We start from the raw sequence: 10,596 nt of genomic DNA on the forward strand, positions 1-10,596 counted from the left end.
ACGTTTACATTTTAAGACGTTTTCTAACCGTAAAATCTGTGGTGTTGTTGTTTCCCATACAAAATTGGAAAACGACGCCGTCTACATTTTGTCATACTCAAAGGTATGTTTTTTACGCGTCTACATTTTGCAACCTCGCAGCAGGGTTGCATTATGGCAATACTAATCACATTTTTTTTATTTATTGGGCACGTTTTTTGTATTTGCATTTAATTTGAATGCAATTTCTGATGAAAAGAAACAAATCAAGGAAAAGAAATAACAAATATTAGGAATTGGTAATTAAGTTAAATAATTACAATTTTTCAGAAACAAAATCGAAAGGCGATATATAAAAAATGAACGCAAAGAGGAAATGTCTGGCAACACCAGCAAAGTTTTGAGACGATTTTGCGACGACTGCTAGAAAGGGGTGCTCACAGTTTGATGCTAAAGATGTCTCAAAATGTAGACGTCTACATTTTCAGACATAATTTGGAACGAACTGTGAACATCCCAATGGTTTAAAGAGAAAAAGTATTGTTACGATTATCCTCGAAACCTTGAGGGATTTCCCAAATATACTCGGGCTCGTATCGCTGGATTGTTAAATAAATGCTAACGATGACCAAATTGTAGTACAATTAACTTTATTGTATAACAAACAATTTACAATACTTGCTAATACAGTAAAAACACTTTACAATACTTTTTAAAGCAATAACAACGCTTTACTACTTGTTAACACAATTAAACTTATAGCTTGCGTATTCGCAACTCAATTCTCCGCTCACTTTACTTGTAGCTTGCTGACTTGTAACTAACTCACCTCGCGGTGGCGGCGCCCTTATATACCTGCGCTGGCACTTATGGCAACTCTAGAACATTCTGAAGTTTATCGCTCATTCTCTTTCTCTCGCTGTTCGCAGTGTTCATCCAACTTGACGTTTCTCTTTGTGGAACATTCTATGTCATTCTTCGAACATTCTGCCTATTTCTCGTTGTTCGCTTTGTGTTGCCGCAGTATTCGCCACACTGCCCTCCACCTAAGTCTGATCGTCCCGATCAGACACACTTGCGGTTCCAAACACTGCAAGCCTTTCCAAGTGGACCACCTTCATCTTGTTTCTTGGTCTCCCAACGGTCTGGATCCGATACACTACGTCATTTAGCCGTTTTACGACCTTATACGGACCTTCCCAGTTGCATTGTAGTTTTGGGGACAAACCTTTCTTTCGTTGTGGATTGTACAGCAACACCAAATCTCCTTCCTGGAAACCCTCGGAATTCATCGCCTTATCATACCTGGCTTTCATCTTGTCACTCATAATTTGTGTGCGCTGTCTCACAAGAGCATGTATCTCTCTCAGCTCCTCTTCCAGGATGTTTGACGTCTCTTTTCCAATCCTTCTAGCATCACCAGTCACCCCAAACTTCAGATCACTAGGCAAACGGAGCTCACTGCCGAATATTACCCTTGCAGGAGTTTTACCCGTTGTTTCATGCACTGCTGGCCGGTATCCCATCAGGAACAAGGGTATGCGGACATCCCAATCTTTTTGATTCTTGTCCACGACCTTCCGCAAATGCTCTTCCAGGGTGTGGTTAAACCGTTCCACCATGCCGTCTGATTGGGGATGAAGAGCCGTCGTTCGAGTTTTCCGGATACCCAGTATCTGGCACATCTCTTGGAACACCGCCGACTCAAAATTTCTTCCCTGGTCAGAGTGCAGCTCTATAGGTACACCGTATCTCGAAACCCAATAGTAGGTGAATACCTCCGCTACTGTTTTAGCTTCCTGGTTTGGAATCGGGTATACCTCCGGCCATTTGCTAAAGTAGTCCATAACCACAAGGACGTATTTGTTTCCCTGTACGCTTATAGGAAATGGACCGGCTACATCCATGGCAATCCGCTCGAAAGGTGCACCTGAGTTATATTGCTTCATCTGGCCATGACTTCTGGATTTCGGCCCCTTAGCTGCAATACACTCCGCGCAGTTAGCAATCCACTCTGCGACCGATTGCCGACAAACAACCCAATAGAACCTCTGCTTAACCTTCTCCAGGGTCTTCGTGATTCCCAGGTGCCCTCCACTAGGACTATTGTGGAATTCCTTGAGTACATCCGGAATTCTTACCCTTGGAACTACTATCAGGTTGCGGGAGCACTGGCCATCTTCGCTTTCCCATACCCTATGCAAACAGCCAGATATTAATTTTAAGCTGTTCCATTGTGCCCAGTACGGCTTTGCGATGGGGCTTTCCGCTGCCATTTGCTCCTTAGTTGGCTTCCTGTCCACCTCGAGTCCATGCATCAAAAGCTCCAGATCTGGATCTTCCTGCTGACACTTTCGTAGCTGCTCTTCCTTCCACTCTTCCGCTGGTGTTATTGTCGTTAGACGGACGTCCAAAATGTCCTCTTTTCCCTCAGCTTTTGAGCAGTGTTTACATTCCAGGCTACATGGTCGGCGGGACATGGCATCAGCATTACCGTGGACACTTCCCTTGCGGTGCTCAATAGCGAAGTCATAACTTTGCAGTCTCTCAATCCACCGAGCTAGCTGTCCTTCTGGATTCTTAAACTGTAGTAGCCACTTCAGCGCTGCATGGTCCGTTCGAACTCGGAAACGTTGCCCATAGAGGTACTCTACATTTTCAGACACTATTTGGAACGAACTGTGAACACCCCAAATATATTATTAAAATTATTTAAATTTTAAAAAGGAGAGATCAGGGAGTAATTAAATTAATTATTGTATATATTATATATTATTATACATTGCTGTTAAAATTTTTAAAACTATTTACATTTCCTTATTATTAACATTTTATAAATAGGTTTTTTGTTAATAAAATTCCAGTATTAAAATCTACTATTTACAATTATTTACAANAATTTTAATATAAAATTATTAAAAAAACTATTGTTAAAATTTACTTTTTACACTATTTACAATTATTTACAAATTAATAAAGGTAGTCGGGATGTTTTGTATATGCCCTTGCATGTGTATTTGTGGTTTTTGGTAGAAAATGTAGTGAAATTTCTTACAGCAATACAATATAAAAGTTTACTTCATTACCTACTAAAAACCACAAATACAAAATTCAAGAGNACTAATTACTAAGCTTTTATAAATAGGTAGGTAGGTAGGTTTTTTGTTGTTAAAATTCCAGTATGCAAATTTTAATATAAAATTATTAAAAAAACTATTGTTAAAATTTACTTTTTACACTATTTACAATTATTTACAAATTAATAAAGGTAGTCGGGATGTTTTGTATATGCCCTTGCATGTGTATTTGTGGTTTTTGGTAGAAAATGTAGTGAAATTTCTTACAGCAATACAATATAAAAGTTTACTTCATTACCTACCAAAAACCACAAATACAGAATTCAAGAGCATATCAACTGCTAAGTGGAAGATCGACCTATCTCGGCAGCCAGCTCGAAAACACCCTATCTCAAAAAACTTTTCAATTCGTTTTTTAGAATTCGTTTCAAAAACGTCTTATCGCAACACATTTTCAATACATTTTGAAGTGAGATAGGGCCTTTTTGAACCGAACTCTGAAGCGTTTTTTAATAAAATTCTGAAATAGGGCGTTCTTGAAAAGTTTTTTGAGATAGGGCATTTTCGAACTGGCTGCCGAGGTCGATCTTCCACTCAGCAGTCGATATACAAAAAATCCCGAATAGCCGAATATAAATAAGGTTTTTGAAATATAGATTGGAAAGTTATTAAATTTTTATGTAACTTTTTTTTAGAGATTAATAATAAGATAATTAAATTAATTATTGTTAGATTTGTTATTATGTTTCACTTTGTTTTTAATTACAATTTGTTTGTACCTATTGTGGGTTAGGAACACGTGCTTCCTGATTTCCGCAATGAGGTCAATTTTGGGCATACTCCCAAACGCATCTGTTGGAAAAATATGAATGCATTACTTCTGGAAATAATTCAAATAAACAAATAAAACATATTTACCGAAAACTAATTATATTGTTTTAAGCCCCAGAAGTGGAGCTTTGTTGGCTTTGCCCTCATCATTGTATGAAATGAGTAGAGTGTCGGCAAAAATGCTTCTCAACACGTGTATCACGTGGCGTACGGGAACGACTTTGGACTAAATCCTGCAAAACCTGCAAATCGTAGACTTTCTGGAACGCACTAAATAAGTATGTTCCAGGTACTTCACGCTTTGCAGGTTTTTAGAGGAAGCTGTTTCTGTACGCCATAAGGTTTATTAATTGCAAAAACATCTTTTCTTGTGAAATGTGCAAATCGGGAAGCACCAGGAACATGCTTAATGTAGGCAGTTGCAGCTGAAGCAACGTTTATTCGTCGCATGAAAACTTACCGAATAATGTATGCAGCGCTGTTTGTTGGTGGCGGCGTTGAAGGTGGTGGATATGCTGGTGTGGAGCCTGAGTGGTGGTGGCGTTGATGTTCCGTGGTAGCAAGGTCGAAGATAAATTTAGAATGAAAAATCGCAAATCTGTAAATGCAAAATTATCAATTAAAATATACAAATATTTGAATAATTCTAATACCTTTNTATACAAATATGTGAATAATTCTAATACATACCTTAATTATATGATTAAATCGCAGTGTTTCGGCAATCTAAAAGAAAAAAATTCCATTATAAACAATGCAAATTGTTAAAACGTTCTCTTACCTTCAAATGTTTTTGCAAAATTAACGCTTTTATTTACAGCCTGCTGTGATCAAAGATGTCAAACTTTTGCTAAAGTCACAGCCTACTGTGATCAAAGCTGTAAAATTTTGCTTCATTTCCACTTACTCGCTCTAACGCATAAAATTCTTATTACAGTAAAAATTCTTATTAGACCCGGTGCTCTCACTCAGAATTTTGTTTTGACAGCCGGAAAAATAAATTTGTAAATGTGTGGGTAGCATAGCTAAAAAGTTGCGAGTGTGTGTGTAAATCTGTTGAATTTCATGGGAGACTGGTTAGCCGTGGCTTGCAGGGTTGCTTTCAATTTTTCCCTTTCAATTGACTTTCAATTATGCTTTCAATTTTGATCAGCTTTTCAGCATTGGCGTGCGAATTTTGTGAAAATAAAAAAATACAAAGCCGATGCATGCTAAAATGTTAAATCTACAATGGAATTAAATTGGAAAATGGTCTTCAGAAGCTAGTTAGTTACATTGTTTTCTTGAAGACGGCCTGTTGATAATGAAATTGCTTCTCAAATTGAATGCAACCTACGTAATGGCTTTCAATTTTTATGATTTTCGACAAGCAATGTGTGTGAGGAAATTGAAAGGCAAAACTGATTGTGTGTCGTCAGCGTAACGTCGGTTGGGTCATATACGGAACATGCAAGTAACGAGTTTATTATGTGAGTATAAAGCTGAAGGTACATACTTTTATTTGATGCGGCATTCCCTTGAAACGTTTGTGCGCTGACGACGTTAAAAAATTTGCTGTTACACACTTTGCGTTGTGCCGCTCATTGTTTTGTAAACAAGAAACAGCTGCTAAGCATGCAAATGTAATTTCAAATGTCAACGCATGAACGCAACGGAAAAGTAGCGCCTTGGATTACTTTCGACGGCAACTGCGTTAACGCATTCGTAATAGTTACGTTCGGTAACAAAATTAGCCAACACCAGCCAAGAATCAAAATCAAGGGCGTAAGCGAAATTTCTCTCCCAAAGAGAAGAAAAAGCAAACAAGTAAACGAACAGGAAATTAGCCATCTCTTGCAAAAACCGGAGGCAGAAGACACACCAGCTGACTTTGTTTATGTTTTATTTGTAAACAAACTGATTTTCATGTTGCCTTCATGGAAGAAAAAAGGAAAGTGAACGTTCAATGTTCGCCAGGAACATTTCTAGAAGTAAAAACTAGTTAGCACTATCATAAAGTCACATAGCAGGCAGCCAAAAAGCATATAAATACCAAAACTCGAAAAATGCAATTTTGTTTGTGTACAAAAATTGCAACAATATGTTTTCGTGTTGGATAATTTTTGCTGACTAAAATTTTGCCAGTACAAAATGAACGCTTCTCTTGCATCAAAATGAACGCCTGCTCTCTCAATTTTTGTGTGTTGGATATTTGTTTGTTGTTATTGAACGCTATCCAGTAAAAACTTGGAAAAACTATTAAAAATTTTTGACTTGTCGAACGCNCAGTAAAAACTTGGAAAAACTATTACAAATTTTTGACTTGTCGAACGCAATTAATGGCGTCGTCTGTAACAGCTGTCATGCAAACACACGTGCTCAGTTTTATTTACATTGAAGGCGTGACGTATTTGCCGGCGAACGCATGTTGTGTACCTTGGCTTTAACGATTCGGTACTTCGCATGATCCAACTACAAAAGATCTTGCAAGATGAAGCAAAAAAAAAGTAATTTTCTGGCTGACGTTTGTAATTTCGGCGCCATGTTATTTTCTTTGAAAAGTAAACAAGGAATATGAAGACGAAGCATAAAGAAAAAATGCAGGCAATTTTGTAGCACGTGTTTGTCCTAACCAATTTATTATTTTTGTACGTGTTTTTGCAACTAATCACCGCGCACTTCAGCTGATGCCAGATAAAACTTTGTAGCTTCGCGTGACATTTATAACTTTGCCAGCGAAGCGCCAGACGCAAAAGTTATGCCACAATAAACGCAAAGAAAACAATTTTGTACTTCTTTTTACTCGATAAAATTGCTGTGGATTTTATATATTTTGCTTTAAAAATATCACCAATGGCCCGTAGTCATAGTCAAAATAAAGTCGGCTTTAAAGTTAGTTGCAGCTTTTTTGACAGATATCCCATTGAAAATTATGTCAAAAAGCTGCAACTAACTTTAAAGTCGACTTTATTTTGACTATGACTACGGGCCAATGTAATTAAATTTTATGTTTCTACATGAAAACTCGAATTTGGATGAAACAAAATAAATATTAAACCGGTTGATTGTCAAAGCGAGCAAAAAGATGGGAGTTGGCCATCTGTCCGCTTCGCGCTGCAGCTTCAACGATCTATGTGGCGTGCTTTGTGCATTTTCATACAATTCATCTTATCTGTCAAAGCGAATCTGTCACGTAAAGCGAAGCAAAAGTTTTACGTGGCATCAGCTTTCATTTTAATTTCATTTGCACAAAAAAGTTATTGAAAATCGCCTAAAAATCACTGAAATACACCACCGACAAAATACACATAAAGAAAGAAGCAAAACAGAAATAGCAAACTTCAAAATTACGAACGTCACACACTTTTTTCTCAATTGCTATTACAAATGGCTGCTTCTCAACCGGTCAGATCTGTTCTAATTGGTTCATGGGTACTTCGTGTCAGGGGTTGTATTCGTTACTCAGTACCGAATACATACGGTTTGCTACAGCTCTAGTATCATTTCATTTCTAATTATTAGAATTTTAATTTTGCAGAGTGCCTCATCATTTCTCAAGTATCAAGTATGGAGTCGGCTTTTAAAAAACAACCCAGCGGGTTTGCTACTAAGGCAATTCATTCGGGGCAAAGTCCGTCGCAATGGAGTAGCAGGTGCATTGTACCTCCTATCAGCCTAAGTACAACATTTAAACAAAAAGGTCCTGGAGAACACGAGGTAAGCGCTCGTTGCAGCAATTCATTTCCGGGGGAATTTGAACCCCATTTCAAGGCGCATCAACACAAGCTGGTAATGATTGATCAGCTGGTTGGATATCTTTGTCTCTACACTAGTACAGGAGAATATCATCCAAGACGAAGCGGCGCAACTTTAGGATGTCAACAAAAGAAAATGATGAAAATTATCTCCTATTCCCTTTCGTTTTGACATCCTCCTGTACCAAAAAGCAATAACAAAATACACGGGACTTTTACTTATATGCAATCACCACCTTTTATGGATGCGCCTTGCCCATTTATTTTGAATTCAAAGTTATTAGTTGCTATTCACTTTGGGGTGAATGGCAGAATCTGCCTGATTACCTTTTTCTGAGCAAATATTCCAATAGTGCACTTTAAAAGGTGATCGCACGAGGCGATTTTGCGTTCAACTTTTGCTTTCAACTCACGCAGGGTTGCACGAAAAAAAAGTTGAATGGCTAAATGTTGGCTGGCGACCAACTTTGTTGAAAGCGATTAGTTGAAAGGCCTTACCTAAACAAAAGCGTCAACGCTACGTCAAATGCAGAAATAACACCAACAATAAGCATAGGTTCGTTTGTGTGTAACACAAAAATTACAGGGCGGTATTGTCACTTGCGAAGCGAATGAATTTGGCGGAGCGAACGGTTTGGCGAAGCGAATTAAAAGGCAGAGAAGGTATTAAAAGTGTGCGCGATGCGAAGAACTTGCACAAGCTGGTAAAAGCGAACACTTAATGCATATTTAAGTTGCGTCCGCCTATCCATTCGCTTCGCCAAACCGTTCGCTTCGCCAAATTCATTCGCTTCGCAAGTGACAATACCGCCCACAGTTTCGCCGTTTTCTGCAGCCAACTTTAATACCTAACGCCCTGTCAAAATCGGAGTTTCCAACCGCTCAGCGTTGACGCCGCGTTGTTTCGGTATGCTTCATACAAATTGTATGGGCATGAGAATTTTTTGACAGCTAGACAACGCTGACGCTTTTGTTTAGGTATGGCAGTTAAGCATATGAAATTATAGCAAGTTGGATTTTCATACATCTTCCCATAAAAAGTTCAACAGATGCAGAGATACCAAGGAGGTTTTTTCCCATTTTGATGCCTTTTTAATATAAAAACCCACCGAAAAGGAGGAAAGCGGCAACTCCGCCATTCACATACATGTCAAAAGTACGAATTTTAAAAATTAAAAACTGTAAACAAACAAATTCAAAACAAAGATATTCTTTGTACTAGAACTTTTTAAATTGAAGCTACTCACGTTTAGTGGACAATAAAAATACGAAGAACTATGATAACCATGGTAATTATACATTTTTCTACATTTAATTTGAAATAGTATGTAATAGTATGTAGTAAATAATTAGTACCTTTTCTAGTACTTTAAAATGCGTGACCGGAATAGACCTGCCGAAAAAGTGAGGTTAAGTTACTGACAACACCTTATTATTACACCATGTATGATAACAAACTTACAACAACACATTACAGAATATTTTAATGAGCTTTATATCACGTTTAAGTAAAAATAAGCCTATATTTTCCAAGCTGGCAAAGAAATGAAAATTTGTATTTTTTGTTGTTTACACAAAGACTTGCCAAATATACATATAAGTCAAAATTATAGAAGGCATGTATACTTCTCCCTTTCATTTTTTCATACAGTTTATGCTTCTTTCTGGCTTTTACAAAATGCAGGGATACCGTACTTATTTCGGTACAATATAATCGTAACGTATTTTCAATTCGAAATCAAAGAAAAAACATCCCACGAAAATGTTTGCGATTTTAGAACCATTAGTGAATATTTGCAAACTACTGCAAATAATACGAGTGCCATATCTTACAAGGTTGAGAGAATTAACGAAACAAACAAGCATTTTATGGCTTCATGTTTCCTTCAAACCGCATTGCTATTTTTTCAAACTTTTCCTTTTGTTTAGCGCTGTAACCTATTAAGTTATATCTTTTAATTTATACATGTGAACTATTTTCAATGAGCATTTTTTCATTTGCTCCAGAATTTTGGGTACATTTTCTTATAGTACCTCTCATTATTCTTTTTATTAGATATATACACTCCGAAGTTCGGGATAGTATTTTGAATATACCAGCAATATATGTAAAAGTAGTGGCGGCTGCTGTAGAGCATTACGCAGAGCCTGAGTTCAAGCCCAGTTTTTTTTCTAAAAGGGGTCGCTCCTCGGCAGACAATGGCAAACCTCCGAGTGTATTTGTGCCATGAAAAACAGCTTCTCATAAAAATACAATTGCCGTTCGGAGTCGGCGTAAAACTGTCCTTTATTTTGTGTGACAAAATCACGCACACGCCGCATATCGGAGGAAAAGCTACGCCAAACACTCATATTGTTCAAGCGCCAATATGTACATCGTCGTTTAAAGTACAAAAGCGCGTATCGTGGTTCTGCAAAACCTCGGAACTGAAATTTGTACCAAAAAATATATTTGGTCACCGGAAGCTCCTGACATCAAGCCCTTAGCCATTTATAATAAAATATCGATACTTACACATAAGGAGAGAAGATTATTAAGTTTAAAAGAGAGAACCTTTTTTAATTAGGACAAGTTTCACTCTCTCCTACAAAATTTAGGAAGCCTCACATACGAGGTTTTGCATTTTCTTGATGCGCGGTTTTGTACTTTAAACGACGATATGTAGAAGTATTGCATACATATTTTGGTGCCTTTTCAAGTATAAAATCCACTGAGAAACGGAAGAAAACGGCATCCCTATGATTTCAACTTATGCCAAACGTTCGTAAACAAGCAATTCTGAACAAAAAACTGTTCTTCCACAAAGATGTTTAAATGGAAGCATTACAAATAGGTCCTTTTTAAACCACATTTAACAAAAAATAAGCTTCTAGTTTCGAAGCCAGAACAAAAGAAATTTTTTTTATTTGTTGTTTACAAAAAAAAATATTGTTGTTGTTGTTGTTGTAGCGGCTACAACAACCCCGCCCAGATC

The 10,596-nt window shown here is 37.4% G+C and overlaps 1 protein-coding gene and 1 long non-coding RNA gene across 4 annotated transcripts in view; one reads left to right on the forward strand and one right to left on the reverse strand.

Annotated features, from left to right (window-relative positions):
- Positions 1 to 3,817: 3,817 nt before the first annotated feature.
- On the reverse strand, positions 3,818 to 4,853 carry LOC108363440 (uncharacterized). Of its 3 annotated transcripts, XR_001847625.1 has the most exons (4): positions 4,669 to 4,853; positions 4,578 to 4,613; positions 3,975 to 4,485; positions 3,818 to 3,908 (listed from the first exon to the last, which is right to left on the reverse strand). It is a non-coding gene; the product is annotated as an uncharacterized LOC108363440 (long non-coding RNA). The 3 variants fall into 3 exon arrangements; XR_001847623.1 differs by having other exon boundaries at positions 3,975 to 4,540; positions 4,574 to 4,853; XR_001847624.1 differs by having other exon boundaries at positions 4,578 to 4,852.
- Positions 4,854 to 7,256: 2,403 nt separating this feature from the next.
- The window catches only part of LOC108363437 (cystathionine gamma-lyase-like), an 86,092-nt gene continuing 82,752 nt past the window's right edge, over positions 7,257 to 10,596 (forward strand). Inside the window, exons 1-2 of the mRNA XM_017616803.1 lie at positions 7,257 to 7,347; positions 7,405 to 7,583. Coding sequence (XP_017472292.1) covers positions 7,434 to 7,583 — 150 coding nt within the window. The 5' untranslated portion in view covers positions 7,257 to 7,347; positions 7,405 to 7,433. The remainder of the gene's footprint in view (positions 7,348 to 7,404; positions 7,584 to 10,596) is intronic.

Source organism: Rhagoletis zephyria, unplaced genomic scaffold, assembly GCF_001687245.7.
Source record: "Rhagoletis zephyria isolate East Lansing unplaced genomic scaffold, Rhagoletis_zephyria_1.1 Rzeph_scaffold_01278, whole genome shotgun sequence".
Taxonomy (NCBI): Eukaryota; Metazoa; Arthropoda; class Insecta; order Diptera; family Tephritidae; genus Rhagoletis; species Rhagoletis zephyria.